We start from the raw sequence: 23,789 nt of genomic DNA on the forward strand, positions 1-23,789 counted from the left end.
GCATTTTGAAAATCCAGGCAATAGAAATACAGACTGTATATTACACCGTCTTTGATTTCAGCAGGAATTTTGCCTGAGAAAAAAATGCAGAATGAGGACCAAATATATCTAATAAAACATAGGCATACATTTAACATAACTTTGCCTTCAGGATCTGAACACTTTCTAATGCATGTTACTGAAAAGAACCATATATTTTGAAGCCGCTGGCCTGCCCTTTCCCCGCACGTTACAAAGGGCACGTTGAACCACGTCGGCAGATGCCCTCCCTCCCCAAATTTCACACAGTCCTAATTGGCTTAAGAGCTCCCAGAACCCCTCACAGCTTATGTCAGGAACTAAAAGCGAATATGACTTTGAGTATGTTACACTTCTGTAGCTTAGAGAATGGAGATGCATGACCTTTCTGTGACCTATCTTTTCAGCCTGCTTAAAGTTGTTTCTGTGGTTGTGATTGACTCTGACTACTGGAAGAACAAGTTATAAAGCTGTAATGAAAACCACAAGAAAAGAGTAAGTGGATAAGAACATTATAAAAGGAAAAAACAATGAAAGGCAAACATGACAGAATATGACATTTAATAACGATTGGTTAAAGACTTGTTCTGAACCCATGTCAAAGTAGCTTGAAGCTGTTTTTATTCTTTGTCACTGGTAATATGAAGGATAATATGAATGGAAATGTAACTGTCTACATTTCCGGTTGGCTGACTGATCCTCAGCTACCTAGTTAAAACCGCAAATTGTAATATAGGAAAACCACCTTGGCTATAAAGGTCCATTGAAACAATCATAATTCAGAACAAGATGAGCGACAGAGCCCCAGTACAGTGCTTTTCTGTTTATGCTACTTCTAGTCTTCGATTAATAAATCAAACTTGAGCTTGACCAGTTGATGTCTCAATTAATACATAACCAAAAGAACCCATTATTTATAGTCTCCTCCATGGATGTGTGGGGGGTAACAATCTGGCCCATAGTATTTTGACTTTGCCCTCATTTCTCCAGATCACATATTATTTTATAGAGTTTGCAGATCAAGGTTCTTATGCATGGGACCACTTTTGTGTCATAGGTTGCTGTAGGAAACATTAATTTGCAAAGAGGATTTGAAGTGGGTTTTGACACAAGTTGCTAAATTTTTCTGTGGGAGTAACCCTTTGGAGCATAAAGCACAGTCAGTCATGAGACAGGTGTAGAGAATTTTCCACAGTCTCCATAATGAAATGATGGGGCTCTTAAAGTCTGTCCAGTAAAGTAAGAGGTTACACTAGTTAACTCTTTATAGTTTAATCTAAATTTAGGGAAGACATACACTGCGAAGACTTAACTTTAAATATTTATTATGTAACTTGCCCATAAATTATAATCATATATGAGGGAGAGAGAGAGAAATGTCTATCGTACACTTTACATATGATTTAGATTGTTTAAAGTGTCATTGGAATAATGTGAATCAAACAGCCTGAAGTGAAGAGAAAAATCAGATTTCAAATGTCTTTGAAATACCTGATTCCCCCTGTATTTATTCTTGTACATATATATATGATGTGTGCATATGTCCATCTGTCTATATATGTACACCTGATATAAAATATATGCTTTATACAAGAATAATGTTGATATATGCATAAAAATTAGAAACTGAATATATAAAAATGAATATGGCCTCAAATCAGCAAAGCATTTAAGCATGTGAACTCTGAACAATCATTTCCAGGTAGTGATGTATATCTTCTTTCTTTAAAGAGACACATTATTAATATTATCCAGCCACAATTTGATATTTATTCATATACCCATTTAAATGAATTATTAATATAGTTTATTTTCAGTAATTCCAGGAATAGCTAAATAACAATAATAAGTACCCGGGAGGGCCAGGTATTTATATTTTAAATCTGAATTTTTTTAACTTCAGTCTATTTGTGTAAGTGGCATTGCAATAATGTGAATCAATTTAAATAGTAAGGGGACAACATATTTAAAGTACAGGACAGATATTCATATGCTTTGCTCCTTTGTTTAATTAGAAACATGTATAGGCCAGTGAGATGTACAGTGTATTATTTTGATTCTTTAGACAGGGCTGTTAACCTCACTGAAATGATTCACAGCCTTAGGGATTGTATCTAACCTCTGTGTATAACAGAGTATGTATGTAATGTCCATTAGAATAGTGTGTGTGCAACCTAGCGTATAAAGAGGAAAATATACTCCCATGTGTGAGTAAACAATAAAGCAACAATTTTTAACTCAGCTTCAAATGTGTTTTTAAATTGTTTGTATTCTAAGAGGTTTTCCCATATGACTATATTTCAGTTTTACTTAGTGAACACGGATGAGAAATTATTTTGGTGTGTACTGAATATCCACACTATAAAAAATAATAAAGTTACACTTCTCAGTAAACTAAGTGCTTCACTCACATGATGGATTTTAGACATCATGATTTGTGTGTTTAAACATAATTTTTGGTGACGACCAACGTATGACTTGGGCAAATTACATTTGTGCATACGTATATATAAACTGTTGCTATTCTTAATGCTAATCACTTAATATAGCTTTGTAAAAATCTCTTTAATGCTGAACAGAAAATCCCCACAGCAGTATTTTAATGTGAATATCTCCTTATAGTCAATATACTTTAAATGCCATTACACTTATAAAGTGCTGAATGCTATATATTATATAAATATTGAATACAGTATCTCAGAATGTATGAGAAAACAGTTCTACACACAACTGACATACAGGAATACAAAGCTGATACACATTCTTATTATACTAAAAAATTTCTCCTGTATACTGTAGACACCACTTGAAGATAGTAAAATACACTGTATGCATAACGTTTCTCTAAACAAAAGCTCACTGTTGTAATTATTATTGTTTTGTCTCTGATAATTACATGCCAATGATTTGTAAACCTTTAGAACTTCCTAAATAAATAAACAAATACAAAATGAAATGTAAGAAGAGATGCTAGCTTTACTGATAAAATTTGGCCAAATAGAAAATCATCCTGCATACATTTAAAAAGGAAGTATATAGAGACATTCCTTAGATCATATGTAGCCCAATCCTGCAAACCCTGGGCCAGTCTGTACCCCCATAATAAATGTATAGCATAATCCCACCCCTTTCTAGACCCAGCTGGGGAGACATTCTATGGCATCTTCATGGAAGGGACGGAGGCTAGGAATGAGGGATAGATAGCCACCCACGTTGGAGGCGCCACTTCATTCCCTACAAACCCCAGGCATGTCATCTAGGAAAGATCAAACAACTCATGATGGGGAAACCCCTGTAAGGAGACCAGCCATGGTCCGGGGAATTCCCTGGTAGCAAGGCCCTATTGAAGCCGTGTTGACAGGGAGTTGGGGGTGGGGAGTATATTGGGGGTATAGAGCCAAGGCAAAGGCACAGGGCCACAATGCAGATGACATTAGTCTCCTGCTGATCCCTTGGGATCGGCACAGACCCAGGGGGCTCCATGTGGCTTGTCATTTCACAAGAGTCTAAGCAGACCAACTGAATGCCACAAAATCATCCTGACTGACCTTTCCTCCCCTGCTTAGCCCACTACGGTATGTTCTACCATGACAGACGGCAACGTGGCCACCTTACTCATGTGAGTTAGTCTTTACCTTTGAAGTCAATGGTGCAGCTTGTATGAGTAATAATTAATCATATGAGTAAAGTTGACAGAATCTGTACATGGGGATTAGGTGCCTAAATACCTTTGAGGATCTGAGTCTTAGAGACTGGAGGCCCAATCGTCAAGACACTACCCATGTGGGTAGTTCAACTGGAATGCAATAGGAGCATTTACATGAACAAAGGCTACTTGGATGAGAAAGAGCAGAGTTTGGCCCCATATTAGTAAATGTCAAAATATTTCAAGAATCAAAAGTACTTGGCTTTCAGTCCTTCTTCCACTGAAGTATAGGAAAACTGCTATTGATTTCATTGGGAACAGGATCAGGGGGAGAGAAAGCAGTGAAGTAAAAGAAAAGGACAGAGGGCCAGTTTCTCAGCTGTTATAAAACAGTATAGCACCACTAAAGTAAAAAATGGAACTATGACAATTTACATCAACTGAGGATCTGACCCAGAGACTGAAAAACTCTGGGAAAAATCCTGGCCCAGTTGAACTTGATGGGAGTTTTGCCACTGAGTTCAGTGGAGCCAAGATTTGGCCTTCTGTTGCTTCCAAAAAGCAAGTTAAATGTCTTTAGATAATACTCCCAAATAATGTTAAATTAGCCTGACATTTTTAAACCAGTACAGATCATCTTCATTTCCATACAATCACTACAGTATATTACTTCCTGTGGTTTATTTGTATAGGGAACAAAGCCTGGGAATATCCCTCCCATCCCCTGCTAATCTTGCTGATCAGTCAGTAACTTCTTAGCCAAATAATTTATTCCCCACCTCCTCGATTTTGTTATATTTCTGTGCTATGCACTGTTATTTACCAAATATATTATTACTATTTACCCCAGTCCTCTGCTTAAAGATAGTGCCAGATGTAGAGACCCTTGCATGACTGTGCCTTCTGAGCACCGTATCCATCACCAGAGAACTGAGAAAATTGTGTGTTTTTTTTTAAGAATCAAAGACAATTACCCAAACCCTAGGAAGGCAAGATCTGAGCTCACTTCTATATGGAATACTGTGTCCTTCTTTCTTCTGGATTTCAGTGCCTAGATACTGTGGGAAACAGCACCATATAAATATGCATGAGAAAAGGAAAGGTTTCAAAAATAAGGGAACAACCCTATCTTTTTACTCTTAGGAGTAATTCCACTGAAGTGAACTGGGTTACCTACATGAGTAACTGAAGCAGCATTTGATTCCAAAGTGGCAGCTTCATTCATTCCACAGTTTAGGTCTTAAGTAAATGTAAAACAGTATGTGTACGCATTAGCAGACATCACAAGGCATATTCTTAAGTTCAAATGCAGCAAGAAGGTAACCTATAATTACTTTATATTTGCCAAATTGCAGGCTGCAAACAAATACTGTAAATATACACACACATTGCACGGGTATAGACTAGAAACAGCAACAACAACAAGATCCTTGCCTGTTTTGAACTACTATGTTAATTGCTGTTTGTATCACCTTGTTTTCTCACTGATTGCTCAGAGTTTTAGCTGCTTGAAGCATTCTGCAGCTACAGAATTGCGATGATTAGAAAGCATAAGCACAGAACAATGCCCAACTAAATATTTCCCATTCTGAGTACAATAATAAAACCATGCTCGCAGAGATAATATGGGTTCTATGTTTCCAGTAGCCATTGAAGGCTTGCAGAAAAAAATTGACATGAAAATTTGAAACTCTTTAGACATTGATACTGTTATAATGTTCTGAATCAAAATGATCGTGGGGGTGAAGGTTTACACAGTGATTCTTACCTCACCAGGTTCATAGCAATATTGACTTTCTACATGCAGTTCTCAGCTGGGCCTATTCTGTGGTTAAAACAAAATCCTTTCTGTATGTATTTAATGATATCAGAGTTGTTATTACGGCAGATTGAACAGGCATGCCTTCAAACTCTACAACAGGAGAACACAAGCTGCTGTATAGTATTATTCAGTTTTTATGCTAGCTAATAAGACAGGTCCCCTGAAGAGTGTTTCCCTTGTTTTACAGTGACATCTATCAGCCAGAGCTGGGGAATCCCAACATCACTCACTCCTGCTCAGCACCACTGCGTGTGAACAGCTCCCCTCTGCACACTGGGGCAGCTTTACATTGCTCTGGTGAAAGGGAGGGAGAAGGAGAAAAAAACCAAGTCTGACTAAAAAAAAAGTTGAAAAATACAGGAGCTAAGCTGATAAGCACCTCGTCCTAGCAGCTTGGGCTCTAGCAACCATCCGTGCCCCAGCCACACAACAGAATCACCTTGAAACATTCAAATTAAAGAGGAGTGACAGACTGTAAATTACAGGTGTTATGAAACATGACCAGGTGGAGAGTCGAAAACAATCCAGTTAACCCAAACAGTTCACATTGGCTGGCCGGATTCTATAGGCTCCAGGCGAGCTTATTTGTGTCTAGAGAGTGTTGTCATGTGCAGCCATGGTAATGCAGGGGCTGGGAAGAGATCTTGCCTCCTTTCTGTGAAAAGGTAATCACCGGATTGCAAGGATGATTGCAATCGGAGTAGAACAGAAAGGACCGAAATAGCCATGCTGCCCACATAGCGTAACCAAGATAGTTATCTGATCTGTCAAAGCGGAGCGGAGCAAGTCCGAGGCGGGGGGCCAACCTTGCAAACCCCTTGATTTGTAACTTGGCTCCTCTTTAATTCTTCTTCATGGCCCGAGGGCTAAAGCTCCGTCATCGCCTCTGTTTAACCAAACGCGCAACGTACAAATCGAAGCAAGACATCCAGGCTTTGACTCCCCCAAACCTCTAAAAAACCCCTATTTCTCGGGAGGAGAGGGGAGCAGCCAAGGCCTTTATTAGGTGAAATCGACCGCTCGCCAGCACCCCAGCTTTGGTGACACTTTGAAGCCTCTCCTCACAAACTACCTCTGATTTGCAAAGACAAAGCACATGCTGCTTGGCACAGAGCTCTCACACACAGCCTCTGCCGAGACCCCAACTCCCGCCCAGCCCGCTGGATGGCACGAGTGGGCGTGGGGCCGGCTTACGAAGTTTCGCCCTCCCCACGCAGCTCTCTGCAGCCAGCCCCAGCAACGTGGCATGCCCCCGGGCAGCGGCCAGGGAAGCCCCCGGGGGCCGAGCGGACAGGCGGGCGCAGACCCCGCATCCCCAGCCCGCCCTCCCGGCGCACGGCGCGGCTCACTTACCACATCCCCGGCACAGCGCCCGGCTGACCTCCCGCCTGAGGTTGCGGCCGGTCTCCAGCGGCGGGGAGGACGCCTGGAAGAGCGCGGCGCCGGCGTCCAGCGGCTCCATGAAGAAGACGTAGCGGCTCTCCTCCTTCAGCCGGCCGCAGGCGGAGCCGGGCTCGCCCCGCACCCGGAGCAGCGAGTCCTTCCGCAGCCCGCCGCCCTTCCCCGCCCACACCTGGTGCACCCGCACCCGCGCCTCCCAGGGCGGGGGCGCCGGGCTGGGGCTGGCGGCCGGCGGCGGCGCGGAGGGGGGCCCGGGCCCGGCCGCGGGGGCGGGGGGCGGCCCCGCTTCCCCCAGCCCTGCCCGGCGGGCCGCCTCCCCCGGCAGCACCTTGCCCTCGATCACCACCGCGGCGCGCCGGGCCAGCTCCTGCACCGAGCCCACGCCGGGCGGCGCGGAGGAGCACGGCGGGGCAGCCGCCAGGGCCGAGGTGCCCAGCAGCAGCAGCAGCGGCAGCAGGAGCGGGAGCGGGCGGGCGGCGGCGCGGGGCGGCGAGCGCATGGTGCCCGGCCCGGCGGCGGGGGGCGCCGCCGGGGGCTAGGGCAGGGGGCGGGCGGGAGACGCCGGGGAGCGGCCGCCCGGCTGCGCTGCTGCCGCCGCTGCCCGAGCCCGGCGCTGCCGCATGGAGCTGGGGAGGCGGCGGAGGTGGGGACCCGCCAGCGCTCAGGGCTCCGCCAGCCCCTCTGCCAGCCAGGCTGCGGCGCCAGGGGCCGAGGGGGGCCGGGAGGCGGGGTTGGGAGGCTCCGAGTCGCCGGAGCCGCCAGCGGCAGCCGCGGCCATGTGTTCCCTGGGCTCTGTTTACCTCCCGCGCTCGCCCTGCGCGCCCCCCGCCGCCCGGCTGTCATCGGCGGGGGTGTAGCCCTGGCTCGTCACCGGCTCTTCCTCCTCCCTGTGTGGGGGGGTGTATCCTCGGGGTGGCACCCGGGCCATCCTCCTCCCTGTGTGTGTGTGGGGCGGGGGTGTATCCCCGAGGTGTCACCCGGCCCTTCCTCCTCCCTGTGTGTGTTGGGGGGGGGGTGTATCCCCGGGGTGTCACCCGGGCCATCCTCCTCCTTGTGTGTGTGTGGGGCGGGGGTGTATCCCCGGGGTGTCACCCGGCCCTTCCTCCTCCCTGTGTGTGTGGGGGCTGGGGGGGGTGTATCCCCGAGGTGTCACCCGGCCCTTCCTCCTCCCTGTGTGTGTTGGGGGGGGGGGGTGTATCCTCGGGGTGGCACCCGGGCCATCCTCCTCCCTGTGTGTGTGTGGGGCGGGGGTGTATCCCCGGGGTGTCACCCGGCCCTTCCTCCTCCCTGTGTGTGTGGGGGCTGGGGGGGTGTATCCCCGAGGTGTCACCCGGCCCTTCCTCCTCCCTGTGTGTGTTGGGGGGGGTGTATCCCCGGGGTGTCACCCGGGCCATCCTCCTCCTTGTGTGTGTGTGGGGTGGGGGTGTATCCCTGGGGTGTCACCTGGCCCGTCCTCCTCCCTGTTTTTTTGGGGGGTGGGGGTTGTATCCCCCGGGGTGTCACCCGGCCCTTTCTCCTCCCTGTGTGTGTTGGGGGGGGGGGTGTATCCCCGGGGTGTCACCCGGCCCCTTCCCCCTCCGTGTGTGTGTGGGGGGGGAGGGGTGTCCTCCTCCTGTCACCCGGCCCCTTCCTCCTCCGTGTGTGTGGGTGTGTATGCGTGCATGTGGGGGAGGGGTGTCCTCCTCCTGTCACCCGGCCCCTTCCTCCTCCGTGTCAGTGTGGGGGGAGGGGTGTCCTCCTGTCACCCGGCCCCTTCCTCCTCCATGTGTGTGTGGGGGGAGGGGTGTCCTCCTGTCACCCGGCCCCTTCCTCCTCCGTGTGTGTGGGTGTGTATGCATGCATGTGGGGGAGGGGTGTCCTCCTCCTGTCACCCGGCCCCTTCCTCCTCCGTGTCAGTGTGGGGGGAGGGGTGTCCTCCTGTCACCCGGCCCCTTCCTCCTCCATGTGTGTGTGGGGGGAGGGGTGTCCTCCTGTCACCCGGCCCCTTCCTCCTCCGTGTCTTTGTGAGGAGGGGTGTCACCCGGCCCTTCCTCCTCAGTGTGTGTGGGGAGGGCTGTCCTCCTTCTGTCACCCAGCCCCTTCATCCTCAGAGTGTGTGTGTGGGGAGGGGTGTATCCCCGGGGTGACACCCGGCCCTTCCTCCTCAGTGTGTGTGTGGGGGGGTGTATCCCTGGGTTGTCACATGGCCCTTCCTCCTCAGTGTGTGTGTGGGGGGGGGGTATCCCTGGGGTGTCACATGGCCCTTCCTCCTCAGTGTGTGTGTGGGGAGAATCATCCTCCTCCTGTCACTCGCCCCTTCCTCCACAGTGTGTATGTGGAGAGGTGTTCTCCTCCCGTCACCTGGCCTCTGCCTCCACAGTGTATGTGGGGAGGGATGTCCTCCTCCTGTCACCCGGTCCCTTCCTCTTGTGTGTGGGGGGAGCGGTGTCCTCCTACTGTCACCTGGCCCCTTCCTCCTTCCTGTGTGGGAGCTTTGTGACCGGGTGTACCGTGCCCTTTGATGCCCCCTGCTGAAGGCCTTGCGGTCCTGCCACATCCCTCCGCAGGAAAAGGAGTAATGAAGTTGGGTCCTCCAGGCCTGCCTAGCGAAGCTAAAGGGAAGTGGCCAATCAGAGTGAAGCAGTCTCAGATAAAACGAGCTGCAGGGGCTGAGTAGGTCAGTTGCTAGCTGGGACCAGATGAAGGAAGAAGGACTGGAAGGCTGCAAAACTCCACTGGTAAAGAGGCTTGGGAGAGACCCTGCTCCAGCAGGAAACAGCCAGAGAACCCTGAGGTAAGGGTGAGGAGGAAGGGGCTACATGGGAAGTGGCAGAATAGCAGCAGTAGCAACAGAGTTAAAGGAAGAAGTATGGGGCTTCTATTTGTAGGCTCCCTAGGTTGGGACCCTTAGTAGTGGGCAGTAGAGGAGATGACCTTTCTTTTTAGGAGAACCCCTCCTATCCTACAAACTGGGGGGAAAGGACATTACAAATGACTTGAAGTAGGGGCTGGAGAAGACTTGGGGAAACCCTTATGCCCCACAGGTGGTGGTGAATGTGGGCATAACTATACCTGATACAAGGGGTTTAAAAATAAAAGCCTTAGAGGGGATAGATCTCTGCTGCTCCATGCAAGATGGAACTGGATTGATGGTATAAGTGGTTAGTAGAGATGCAGTAGCAGTTCCGGCATCAATTACTGCAACAGTGGACCACCCACCACCAAGTTCACCACAACAACAGCTGCTGAGAGAACTGATGGCCCAGCATCAAGAGTTTCGAAAAAATGATACAGCAGATAGTGCCAGCCCTACGCTCCCAAAGAGTTCCAGTGAGTCATGCTTCTGCTGAGGGGATTTCCCTGCCAGTACCAGGGAAACTAACCAACATGGGACTGGATGATGACCCTGAAGCCTTTTTAGTTACATTTGAAAGGGTGGCACTAGCAGAATAATGGGCTTTGATTCTGGCCCATACTTGACAGGCTGCCTGTGCTAGACCCATCATGATCTGGAATGTACAAAAGACTACAAAGTCTGTCATTTTGGACTATTGTGATATTTCCAGAGAGACCCACTGTCAACGAGTTAGAGCCAAGAGCTGCCCCAAGGGGGTGAGACACTGAATAGTAGCGGAATGGTTGAGGGACCACTGTAGGAAAGTGGCTCCATGTGGAGGAATGATCAGGGGCCCAAGTGACCAAGGCCATTGTGACAGACCGGTTTATGAAGATGTTACCTGTGAAAGGCAAGGGGTGGGTACTACAGCACTGCCTGGGAATGTTATCAGCGGTGGTGAGGCTAAGGGAGGATTTTGTAGAAGCTGAAGGAGAATCCCTCAAGGCATCAGGGGGCAGGTGATGGAATGGTGAGAGACCTGAGAGGATGAGCCAGAATCAGTAACAATCTCTCTGCCGGAGAGATCCCAAAGGAGTCCTCCCAGATGATCAGACCACCCCTTAGGATAGTCCAAAGGGGTTGGGCATGGATACAACACCATCAGTGGGACTGCCAGAGACTGAAACAACCAAAGGAGGATTCACAGGCCAGGGTCCTGCCACTACCCCACAACCAGCCTCACCAGCACCTTGGAAAGGTGCCGGTGACCCAAACCCATTAACAGCCTATTCCTATGGGCAGACAGGACACAAAGGGTGAGTGCCTTCTTATAGAATGTGAATACACCCAGGTCTGGATGGCAGAAACCTGGGTGTGGAAAGTTAATGGTACCAGGGATGGTCCAAGGGAAGAAGCTTCAAGGACTCTTGGACTCCGGCTGCAGCCAGATGGTGGTTCAGGCCTCCATGGTGGGAGATGATGCCACTCCTATGAATACAAGCCACCCCCAGAGTATACATGGCAATGTCAAAACATACCCCAGCCACCATTTACAAATGAGAGAAGAACATACTGGAGTGATAACAGTGGCCCTAACCAAATAATTGGCATACCCCATAATCCTAGGCTGAGACTGGCCCTCTTTCTGACAAGTCATTAACACATGAGCCTGGGTAGCAAGTGAGGATCTGGACCAATCATTACAACCAGTCCCCTGGAACATGGTAAGCCTTGGAGAAGCCAAAGACCCTGAGGAGGGAATGTCTCAAGAAACATGATCCAAGGGAATACAGGTACCCTCACCAGGCACCTTCTGCCTAGGCCTCAAATGCCTCCCAAAGATCACACAATGAATCCACTAGCTGCACTGGTCTGGGCCAGATGGATCAACATTGGAGCCACCTTGCCAAGCTGCTTCAGGAGCACCTTTGCTAAAATTTTATAATCTGTATTCAAGAGGGTGAGAGAGCTCCAGTTTTCTAACAGCAATGTGTCCCCCACTTTGCTTAGCAGCATCAACAAGCCCTCATTAAGTGATCTCTCCAACTCCTTCCTACCCAGTGCCTGATGAAACATGATTGTCAATACAAAAGCCTCTGGGAAAGTCTGGTGCAATTCACTTGTCAGCTCATTTCTACCTGGGGCCACAACTTTCTTTAAAGCTTGAATTGCTTCTAAAACTTCCTGACACTGAACAGTGGAGCATAAACCTTCTGCCTGTTCTACTGTAATTTTGGGAACTACTGTGGAATCCAAGAATGCCCAAACCTGAGCCATCCTTTGTAGGTGACAAATCTGAGGAATTGTCACAGATTGAAGTGTCATTAGAGAGGGTTTTGGACTTAACAGTAACAAGTCACTGGGACCAGATGGCATTCACCCAAGAGTTCTGAAAGAACTCAAATGTGAAATTGCGGAACTATTAACTATGGTTTGAAACCTGTCCTTTAAATCACCTTCTGTACCCAATGACTGGAAGATAGCTAATGTAACACCAATATTTAAAAATGGCTCTAAAGGTGATCCCTGAAATTACAGACCAGTAAGTCTAACATCAGTACTGGGCAAATTAGTTGAAACAATAGTAAAGAATAAAATTGTCAGACACATAGAAGAACATAAATTGTTGGGCAAAAGTCAACATCTGTAAAGGGAAATCATGTCTTACTAATCTATTAGAGTTCTTTGAAGGGGTCAACAAACATGTGGACAATGGGGATCCAGTCGACATAGTGTACTTAGATTTCCAGAAAGCCTTTGACAAGGTCCCTCACTAAAGGCTCTTATGTAAATTAAGTTGTCATGGGATAAGAGGGAAGATCCTTTCATGGATTGAGAATGGGTTAAAAGACCGGGAACAAAGGGTAGAAATAAATGATAAATTTTCAGAATGGAGTGGGGTAACGAGTGGTATTCCCCAAGGGTCAGTCCTAGGACCAGTCCTATTCAACTTATTCATAAATGATCTGGAGAAAGGAGTAAACAGTGAGGTGGCAAAGTTTGCAGACGATACTCAACTGCTCAAGATGGTTAAGACCAAAGCAGACTGTGAAGAACTTCAAAAAGATCTCACAAAACTAAATGAGTGGGCAACAAAATGACAAATGAAATTTAATGTGGATAAATGTAAAGTAATGCACATTGGAAAAAATAACCCCAAGTATATATATATGATGGGGGGGGAGAGAGCTAATTTAGCTACAATTAATCAGGAAAGAGATCTTGGAGCCATCATGGATAGTTCTCTGAAGACGTCCACGCAGTGTGCAGCAGCAGTCAAAAAAGCAAACAGGATGAATTAGTAGGGGAAGCTAAAGTGGATGGGAACCTGGGAGGCAGTGACCATGAGATGGTCGAGTTCAGGATCCTGACACAGGGAAGAAAGGAGAGCAGCAGAATACAGACCCTGGACTTCAGAAAAGCAGACTTTGACTCCCTCCGGGAACTGATGGGAAGGATCCCCTGGGAGAATAACATGAGGGGGAAAGGAGTCCAGGAGAGCTGGCTGTATTTTAAAGAATCCTTATTGAGGTTACAGTGACAAACCATCCCGATGTGTAGAAAGAATAGTAAATATGGCAGGCAACCAGCTTGGCTTAACAGTGAAATCCTTGCTGATCTTAAACACAAAAAAGAAGCTTCCAAGAAGTGGAAGATTGGAAAAATGACCAGGGAAGAGTATAAAAATATTGCTCGGGGATGCAGGAGTGAAATCCGGAAGGCCAAATAACACTTGGAGTTGCAGCTAGCAAGAGATGTTAAGAGTAACAAGAAGGGTTTCTTCAGGTATGTTAGCAACAAGAAGAAGTCAAGGAAAGCGTGGGCCCCTCACTGAATGAGGGAGGCAACCTAGTGACAGAGGATGTGGAAATAGCTAATGTACTCAATGCTTTTTTTGCCTCTGTCTTCACGAACAAGGTCAGCTCCCAGACTACTGCACTGGGCAGCACAGCATGGGGAGGAGGTGACCAGCCCCCTGTGGAGAAAGAAGTGATTCGGGACTATTTAGAAAAGCTGGACGAGCACAAGTCCATGGGGCCGGATGTGCTGCATCCGAGAGTGCTAAAGGAGTTGGCAGACGTGATTGCAGAGCCATTGGCCATTATCTTTGAAAACTCATGGCGATTGAGGGAAGTCCCGGACGACTGGAAAAAGGCTAATGTAGTGCCCATCTTTAAAAAAGGGAAGAAGGAGGATCCTGGGAACTACAGGCCAGTCAGCCTCACCTCAGTCCCTGGAAAAATCATGAAGCAGGTCCTCAAAGAATCAATTCTGAAGCACTTAGAGGAGAGGAAAGTGATCAGGAACAGTCAGCATGGATTCACCAAGGGCAAGTCATGCCTGACCAACCTGATTGCCTTCTATGACAAGATAACTGGCTCTGTGGATGAGGGGAAAGCAGTGGACGTGTTGTTTCTTGACTTTAGCAAAGCTTTTGACACAGTCTCCCACAGTATTCTTGCCAGCAAGTTAAAGAAGTATGGGCTGGATGAATGGACTATAAGGTGGATAGAAAGTTGGCTAGATTGTCGGGCTCAACGGGTAGTGATCAATGGCTCCATGTCTAGTTGGCAGCCAGTATTAAGTGGAGTGCCCCAAGGGTCGGTCCTCGGGCCAGTTTTGTTCAATAGCTTCATAAATGATCTGGAGGATGGAGTGGATTGCACCCTCAGCAAGTTTGCAGATGACACTAAACTGGGAGGAGAGGTAGATATGCTGGAGGGTAGGGATAGGATATAGAGGGCCCTAGACAAATTAGAGGATTGGGCCAAAATAAATCTGATGGGGGTTCAACAAGGACAAGTGCAGAGTCCTGCACTTAGGACGGAAGAATCTCATACACTGCTACAGACTAGGGACCGAATGGCTCGGCAGCAGTTCTGCAGAAAAGGAGCTAGGGGTTACAATGGACGAGAAGCTGGATATGAGTCAACAGTGTGCCCTTGTTGCCAAGAAGGCCAATGGCATTTTGGGATGTATATGTAGGGACGTTGCCAGAAGATCGAGGGATGTGATCGTTCCCCTCTATTCAACATTGGTGAGGCCTCATCTGGAGTACTGTGTCCAGTTTTGGACCCCACACTACAAGAAAGATGTGGAAAAATTGGAAAGAGTCCAGCGGAGGGCAACAAAAATGATTAGGGGACTGGAACACATGACTTATGAGGAGATGCTGAAAGAACTGGGATTCTTTAGTCTGCAGAAGAGAAGAATGAGGGGAGATTTGATAGTTGCTTTCAACTACCTGAAAGGGGGTTCCAAAGAGGACGGATCTAGACTGTTCTCAGTGGTAGCGGATGACAGAAAGAGGAGTAATGGTTTCAAGTTGCAGTGGGGGAAGTTTAGATTGGATAGTAGGAAAAACTTGTTCACTAGGAGGGTGGTGAAACACTGGAATGCGTTACCTAGGGAGGTGGTGGAATCTTCTTCCTTAGATATTTTTAAGGTCAGGCTTGACAAAGCCCTGGCTGGGATGATTTAGTTGGGGCTTGGTCCTGCTTTGAGCAGGGGGTTGGACTAGATGACCTCCTGAGGTCCCTTCCAACCCTGATATTCTATGATGTTAGGAATCATTTAAAAAGGGATAGAGACTAAAACAGAGAATATCTTATTGCCCTTGTATAAATCCATGGTATGCCCACATCTTGAATACTGCGTACAGATGTGGTCTCCTCATCTCAAATAAGATAGACTGGCATTAGAAAAGGTTCAGAGAAGGGCAACTAAAATGATTAGGGGTTTGGAACGGGTCCCCTGTGAGGAGACATTAAAGAAGGTAGGACTTTTCAGCTTGAAAAAGAGGAGACTAAGGGGAGATATTATAGAGGTATATAAAATCATGAATGGTGCGGAGAAAGTGAATAAGGAAAAGTTATTTACTTGTTCTCATAATATAAGAACTAGGGGCCACCAAATGAAATTAATGGGCAGCAGGTTTAAAACAAATAAAAGGAAGTTCTTCTTCACACAGTGCACAGTCAACCTGTGGAACTCCTTGCCTGAGGAGGTTGTGAAGGCTTGGACTATAACATGGTTTAAAAGAGAACTAGATAAATTCATGGAGGTTAAGTCCATTAATGGCTATTAGCCAGGATGGATAAAGAATGGTGTCCCTAGCCTCTGTTTGTCAGAGGGTGGAGATGGATGGCAGGAGAGAGATCACTCTGTCGTTACCTGTTAGGTTCACTCCCTCTGGGGCACCTGGCATTGGCCACTGTCAGGATACTGGGCTGGATGGACCTTTGGTCTGACCCAATATGGCCGTTCTTATGCTCTCCTATCCCTTTGTGCTGATGTCTGCTGCTGTTGCTCTTCTGCATCAAATAATTGGCATAATAATCCTGGATCGCATCCAGCATCTCTTCAGGGTTGCTAGTATACCTCCCTTCTGCATTTCTCACACCCAGCATGTCCCTAGTCTCCTTCTTCTCATTTTTATAGGTGAAAAAGCTGATGACAATGGTGGTTGCTCTTCCTCTAACAGCAGCTACTTTCCTTTTACTTTTATTCTTAACCCTGACATGAAGGCTGCTTATATTCTCCTCCCCATCCTGCGATTACCGCTCTTACCCCTGACTTCCAAGTCAGGGTGCTCCTGCCCTACCACCTCCTGCGTTCCTGACTGGGAAGAGGGTGTGGTCAAGGCTGGGGCTGTGAGGGGATCCTTCCCATAAAGCATGACTGCTTCAGACTCTGCAGCTTCTCTTGATGATACAAACACAACACTTCTTTAACTTGACCAATTCCTTCTCTAGCCATTGCCTTGTCCCCTGACCTTCCTGCCTCTGCTCCACCACACAGGTCAACCTCTGCCTGTACAGCCAATGGCTCTCCATTTTCTGAATCTGTCGGTCCTTGGCAAGACTCATGAAAAAATGCTTTATTTCCTCCTTCCTATTTAACCACTAACTCACCAAGGACGGATATACCCTGGTCATGGTCTCGGATTCCTTAAACTGAGCAAGGAAGTGGGGAACCCATTTCCTTCCCCCCTGCTTCACCTGGTCGCTGCCACTCATTACTTCCAAGTGCCTGGGATTCAACTTCCAAATGCAAAGTGACCTGCACTGAAATGATCTGAAACCTCCAGTGCAATGGTTCTAAACCTTACACAGTTCACTCCCTTCTGTATGTATTACAGTCTATTACTTCTACGCTTCCTTTCCCCCTCTAAAAATGTACATCCACCACCCTTCCCCACCTCCTGCTTCTGGGTCGAGTCCTCCGAATCCTCCTCTTAAAAATAAAAAAATTTTTCAATTCAGCTTTTCATACTATCATATGTAACTATTTAACATCTGATCCTTTGATGCCCCTTCTGATCCGCCCCACTGCTCACACTCTCTCCTGTACCTGAACATGGGAGTTAAAGTTACATCCAAAAATAACTGTCCAGGAAGTGAAGAGATAAGGAGTAACAGTATTGTTGGAAGGTGCTCTTTCCCTCACAAAGCTAGGGTGCCCAGAAACACTAATAAGCCTCTACCTTGTGCCATCTGTATACTCAAAGTCCACCTTAGTGCCCAGCTGAGGGATTTTGAAGGTGTGGAATAATATACCCACACCATCAGTTTCACTGTCACCCACTGACCGTACAGACCACCAGCCCCGCCCCCCTCCAGCTAGATCTAGCCTTTTCACAGGCAATGGGTCACAGTGTAATCTGGTTTCCTGAATCATTAACACATCCAAGTAACACTGCCACCTTCCACACCTGTGCCCTTGGTGCTCTAATACTATTCATATCCAGCGTCCCCACCATCAGAGGGTCTGGCTCCCCATCCACCCCCTGCCCATTATGCCTCTGCAGCTCATGGGGTCCTCCTGCACTGTCAGAAGATGCTGTCAGGAGCGCTTACAGGATGTTTGATAGGCCTCCCCTTGGAATCTGACACTTATACATCCACATCCTCAGTGCCTCAAATATCCTTCCTCCTTCAGTTCTCTCCAAACTTGCCCCCTTCGTACCCTGTGCTTTCTTATTCATGCCTCTCAACTGTTTTCCCCATCCCCACAGCTTGTGGATAACCTGGGTGCAAGGGGAAAGACTGCCAGTGATACAGGACACCCCTTCCCCCCTCCACACACACACAACTACCTGGGGACTAAGAATCAGCAGGTGCGTTTCCACTACTGGACATGACTGATCTGCAATGGCCAAGCCAGATGCCCATGTGAACTCCTCCAGTCCCTTCCCCCAACCATCCCCCATCTTCTCATCCTCTTTTTCCCTTCCCCTCCTGCTGACCCACCAATACCTCCACATTTCCCTCTCCCCCCACATTATCCACCACGGATTCCAAAGCCTCTATTGATGCAACAAGGTTGCCATATGCTCCTGCCTCCCTGGCTAACTCCTGGGCCTCCACCTCCTCTGCCCAACTGACCAGAGGGGCAAATGTGTTGCCACAAGGGGATGCTAACAGACAGAGGCCCCACATTACAGTATCCAATTGAGGTTCTTGGCTTTAATCTCTGTGCTTAGATTCTCATGTGTAAAACAGGGATAGGAATGGCACTACCACACCTCACAGGGGTGACGTGATTAAATCATTACTGTTTGTTGGGGACTAAGATACTGTCATGAGAAGAAAAGCCTATGAGGAAATTCTATCCTGGGTTTGGATAGTATACAGCAAATAGTGCATGTGGCCACTCACTGAATCACAAGGCTGAAAAAGAAATATGGAATAGCTACCCATTCAGTGAGCACGGATTATCTTGTGCATTGAATGAGACAGGGGTCCTGTGGAAAAAATGTATATGAAGTTAAAGACTGTCACATAATGTAAATACACAAAAGGCCAAATTAAGGTTTTGCAGGCAATCTTAGTTCTGGTACTTTCCAACTACTGGGTGTTTGATTTTGAAGTCTTAATATTCTTTTCAAGTAGAGTTTGTCTGTTTTTAAAGAAATGTGTAACTTTTTTGTGTGTGTGAGAGGGTGTCTCATCTTTCTCTGTCACTCTTCTCCTCTATTCTCCACTGTTGCAGAGCAAGCACAATAACAAAAAATTCATTGAGACTCTGCCTCCACAGATCTTGGGGTTTGTGTTTGAAAAGAGGGAAGTCCTTAATACAGTTTATAATACTGAAAGTGGGTGCTTGATTAACACCTTCCCTCTGGGTATCTGTACAAACAGGAGCTAAGCCTCAGAGTACGCCTAGAGATGCCTGCAGAGGAGTTACAGTCTCCATTTCCACTTGTACACAAAGAGCACATGGCTACTACTCCAAGTGGGGGACCTGCCATTGACTCTCTCCCTGTTTTCTTCCTTTTGTTTTCACACTAAAGTTCTTAAATACCATAAGCATGGGTGGAATTTAGTAATGTGCGAAAGGAAGTCTAATTTTACTGTGACATTGCCTTCCATAATGTTTTATGGAAATATGCTTATGAGTGTGAATATAATGTAACTGGAATATGCTTTATGCAAAAGGTCTCTTGTAAGGTGTCCTTACAAATCTTATAATCTACTGAGTGTGTTCATCCTATTTGTGTGCATGTATCATTCTTGTATCTGAAGCTAGAAATATGAAGTATAACTCTGAGGTCCTATTGTAATTATGCAAAGTGTGGGCCACTAATGGTGGTTTAGAATCTTGATGGCTCCCACTGACTAGTACAATTGGTTGTAAATGGATCTGTTTACTTGCAAATCTTCTAGTGTATGTGCGGGCCAGCCCTGGAAGAATGGAGGCTGGGGTCTCACAGTACATGTGAACATGTCATCTGATACTGGAATCCATCTTAAACCTGGTGCATTTCCATTTAGAAGGAGGGTTGGGGACCCAGAGAGACAAAAGTTTCCCGCCTTGTGCCAAAGATATAAAAGGGGGTGGAACAGAACAAAGGGGGCTGCCAGTCATGAGAAAACCCCTAGTTAACACCTAAGATGTCTGTGGGAACTATCAAAGACTGTACCAGGGGAAGGGATTGGGCCCAGACTAGGAAGGAATCTAGTCTGTGAAAGAAGCTTATTGGAACATCTCTGAGGGTGAGATATTACCTGTAATCAGTTTCGTAATGTATTAGGCTTAGACTTGCGTGTTTTTACTTTATTTTGCTTTGTAACTTACTTTTTTCTGTCTGTTATTACTTGAAACCACTTAAATCCTACTTTTTATACTTAATAAAATCACTTTTGTTTATTAATGGACCCAGAGTAAGTGATTGCTCCCCCAAGGTATTAAACAGCTGTGCATATCATAGAATCATAGAATATCAGGGTTGGAAGGGACCCCAGAAGGTCATCTAGTCCAACCCCCTGCTCAAAGCAGGACCAAGTCCCAGTTAAATCATCCCAGCCAGGGCTTTGTCAAGCCTGACCTTAAAAACCTCTAAGGAAGGAGATTCTACCACCTCCCTAGGTAACGCATTCCAGTGTTTCACCACCCTCTTAGTGAAAAAGTTTTTCCTAATATCCAATCTAAACCTCCCCCATTGCAACTTGAGACCATTACTCCTCGTTCTGTCATCTGCTACCATTGAGAACAGTCTAGAGCCATCCTCTTTGGAACCCCCTTTCAGGTAGTTGAAAGCAGCGATCAAATCGCCCCTCATTCTTCTCTTCTGCAGACTAAACAATCCCAGCTCCCTCAGCCTCTCCTCATAAGTCATGTGCTCTAGACCCCTAATCATTTTTGTTGCCCTTCGCTGGACTCTCTCCAATTTATCCACATCCTTCTTGTAGTGTGGGGCCCAAAACTGGACACAGTACTCCAGATGAGGCCTCACCAGTGTCGAATAGAGGGGAACGATCACGTCTCTCGATCTGCTCGCTATGCCCCTACTTATACATCCCAAAATGCCATTGGCCTTCTTGGCAACAAGGGCACACTGCTGACTCATATCCAGCTTCTCATCCACTGTCACCCCTAGGGTCCTTTTCCGCAGAACTGCTGCCTAGCCATTCGGTCCCTAGTCTGTAGCGGTGCATTGGATTCTTCCGTCCTAAGTGCAGGACCCTGCACTTATCCTTATTGAACCTCATCAGATTTCTTTTGGCCCAATCCTCCAATTTGTCTAGGTTCTTCTGTATCCTATCCCTGCCCTCCAGCATATCTACCACTCCTCCCAGTTTAGTATCATCCGCAAATTTGCTGAGAGTGCAATCCACACCATCCTCCAGATCATTTATGAAGATATTGAACAAAACCGGCCCCAGGACCGACCCCTGGGGCACTCCACTTGACACCGGCTGCCAACTAGACATGGAGCCATTGATCACTACCCGTTGAGCCCGACAATCTAGCCAGCTTTCTACCCACCTTATAGTGCATTCATCCAGCCCATACTTCCTTAACTTGCTGACAAGAATACTATGGGAGACCGTGTCAAAAGCTTTGCTAAAGTCAAGAAACAATACATCCACTGCTTTCCCTTCATCCACAGAACCAGTAATCTCATCATAAAAGGCGATTAGATTAGTCAGGCATGACCTTCCCTTGGTGAATCCATGCTGACTGTTCCTGATCACTTTCCTCTCATGTAAGTGCTTCAGGATTGATTCCTTGAGGACCTGCTCCATGATTTTTCCGGGGACTGAGGTGAGGCTGACTGGCCTGTAGTTCCCAGGATCCTCCTTCTTCCCTTTTTTAAAGATTGGCACTACATTAGCCTTTTTCCAGTCATCCGGGACTTCCCCCGTTCGCCACGAGTTTTCAAAGATAATGGCCAAGGGCTCTGCAATCACAGCCGCCAATTCCTTCAGCACTCTCGGATGCAACTCGTCCGGCCCCATGGACTTGTGCACGTCCAGCTTTTCTAAATAGTCCCTAACCACCTCTATCTCCACAGAGGGCTGGCCATCTCTTCCCCATTTTGTGATGCCCAGCGCAGCAGTCTGGGAGCTGACCTTGTTAGTGAAAACAGAGGCAAAAAAAGCATTGAGTACATTAGCTTTTTCCACATCCTCTGTCACTAGGTTGCCTCCCTCATTCAGTAAGGGGCCCACACTTTCCTTGGCTTTCTTCTTGTTGCCAACATACCTGAAGAAACCCTTCTTGTTACTCTTGACATCTCTTGCTAGCTGCAGCTCCAGGTGCAATTTGGCCCTCCTGATATCTTTCCTACATGCCCGAGCAATATTTTTATACTCTTCCCTGGTCATATGTCCGACCTTCCACTTCTTGTAAGCTTCTTTTTTATGTTTAAGATCCGCTAGGATTTCACCGTTAAGCCAAGCTGGTCGCCTGCCATATTTACTATTCTTTCGACTCATCGGGATGGTTTGTCCCTGTAACCTCAACAGGGATTCCTTGAAATACAGCCAGCTCTCCTGGACTCCCTTCCCCTTCATATTAGTCCCCCAGGAGATCCTGGCCATCTGTTCCCTGAGGGAGTCGAAGTCTGCTTTCCTGAAGTCCAGGGTCCGTATCCTGCTGCTTACCTTTCTTCCCTGCGTCAGGATCCTGAACTCAACCAACTCATGGTCACTGCCTCCCAGATTCCCATCCACTTTTGCTTCCCCCACTAATTCTTCCCTGTTTGTGAGCAGCAGGTCAAGAAAAGTGCCCCCCCTAGTTGGCTCCCCTAGCACTTGCACCAGGAAATTGTCCCCTACGCTTTCCAAAAACTTCCTGGATTGTCTATGCACCGCTGTATTGCTCTCCCAGCAGATATCAGGAAAATTAAAGTCACCCATGAGAATCAGGGCATCCGATCTAGTAGGTTCCATGAGTTGCCGGAAGAAAGCCTCATCCACCTCATCCCCCTGGTCCGGTGGTCTATAGCAGACTCCCACCACTACATCACTCTTGTTGCACACACTTCTAAACTTAATCCAGAGACACTCAGGTTTTTCTGCAGTTTCGTACCGGAGCTCTGAGCAGTCATACTGCTCCCTTACATACAGTGCTACTCCCCCACCTTTTCTGCCCTGCCTGTCCTTCCTGAACAGTTTATAACCATCCATGACTGTACTCCAGTCATGTGAGTTATCCCACCAAGTCTCTGTTATTCCAATCACGTCATAGTTCCTTGACATCACCAGGACCTCCAGTTCTCCCTGCTTGTTTCCAAGGCTTTGTGCATTCGTATATAAGCACTTGAGATAACCTGTTGATCGCCCCTCATTCCCAGTATGAGGCAGGAGCCCTCCCCTCACAGACATTCCTGCCTGTGCTTCCTCCCGGTATCCCGCTTTCCCACTTACCTCAGGGCTTTGGTCTCCTTCCCCCGGTGAACCTAGTTTAAAGCCCTCCTCACTAGGTTAGCCAGCCTGCTGGCAAAGATGCTCTTCCCTCTCTTCGTAAGATGGAGCCCGTCTCTGCCCAGCACTCCTCCTTCATGGAACACCATCCCATGGTCAAAGAATCCAAAGCCTTCTCTCCGACACCACCTGCGTAGCCATTCGTTGACTTCCACGATTCGACGGTCCCTACCCAGGCCTTTTCCTTCCACGGGGAGGATGGACGAGAACACCACTTGCGCCTCCAACTCCTTTATCCTTCTTCCCAGAGCCACGTAGTCCGCAGTGATCCGCTCAAGGTCATTCTTGGCAGTATCATTGGTGCCCATGTGGAGAAGCAGGAAGGGGTAGCGATCCGAGGGCTTGATGAGTCTCGGCAGTCTCTCCGTCACATCGCGAATCTTAGCCCCTGGCAAGCAGCAGACTTCTCGGTTTTCCCGGTCAGGGCGGCAGATAGATGATATCTCTCTATCAGTGTTAGCGGGCGGACAATTTGAGTTTACCCTATATAAGCTTTATACAGAGTAAACCAGATTTATTTGGGGTTTGGATCCCATTGTGAGCTGGGTGTCTAGGTGCTGGAGATAGGTGACTTGCTGAGCAGTTTTTAGTTAACTGCTAACTTTGGGGCGTGGACCAGACCTGGGTCTGTGTTACAGCAGGCTATCATGTCTGGCTCACCAAGGCAGGGTTCTGGAGTCTCAATCTGGCAGGGAAAACTGGCTCAGAGGTAATCTCAGCATGTCAGGTGACAGTCCGAAGGGGGTCTCTGTTACTGAACTTGTCACACTTACTACAGCCCTTAATAACCCATTCCATTCTTTGCCATATTGTTCTCCTGTCTCCTTTAGGACTCCTGTTTTGTTGGCTTTGCTCTTTCCTGCTTTCCCAGTG

General features: G+C 47.5%; 1 protein-coding gene across 5 annotated transcripts in view; it reads right to left on the reverse strand.

Moving 5' to 3' along the window:
• The window catches only part of NRG1 (neuregulin 1), a 720,225-nt gene extending 713,159 nt beyond the window's left edge, over window positions 1-7,066 (reverse strand). For 2 of the 5 annotated variants that reach the window (XM_043546676.1, XM_043546671.1), the window contains exon 1: window positions 6,840-7,066. In XM_043546676.1, coding sequence (XP_043402611.1) covers window positions 6,840-6,948 — 109 coding nt within the window. In that variant the 5' untranslated portion in view covers window positions 6,949-7,066. The remainder of the gene's footprint in view (window positions 1-6,839) is intronic. The other 3 variants (XM_037902308.2, XM_043546669.1, XM_043546677.1) reach the window with 3 other exon arrangements.
• Window positions 7,067-23,789: the final 16,723 nt, after the last annotated feature.

The sequence above is a fragment of the Chelonia mydas genome, chromosome 5 (genome assembly GCF_015237465.2).
Source record: "Chelonia mydas isolate rCheMyd1 chromosome 5, rCheMyd1.pri.v2, whole genome shotgun sequence".
Taxonomy (NCBI): Eukaryota; Metazoa; Chordata; order Testudines; family Cheloniidae; genus Chelonia; species Chelonia mydas.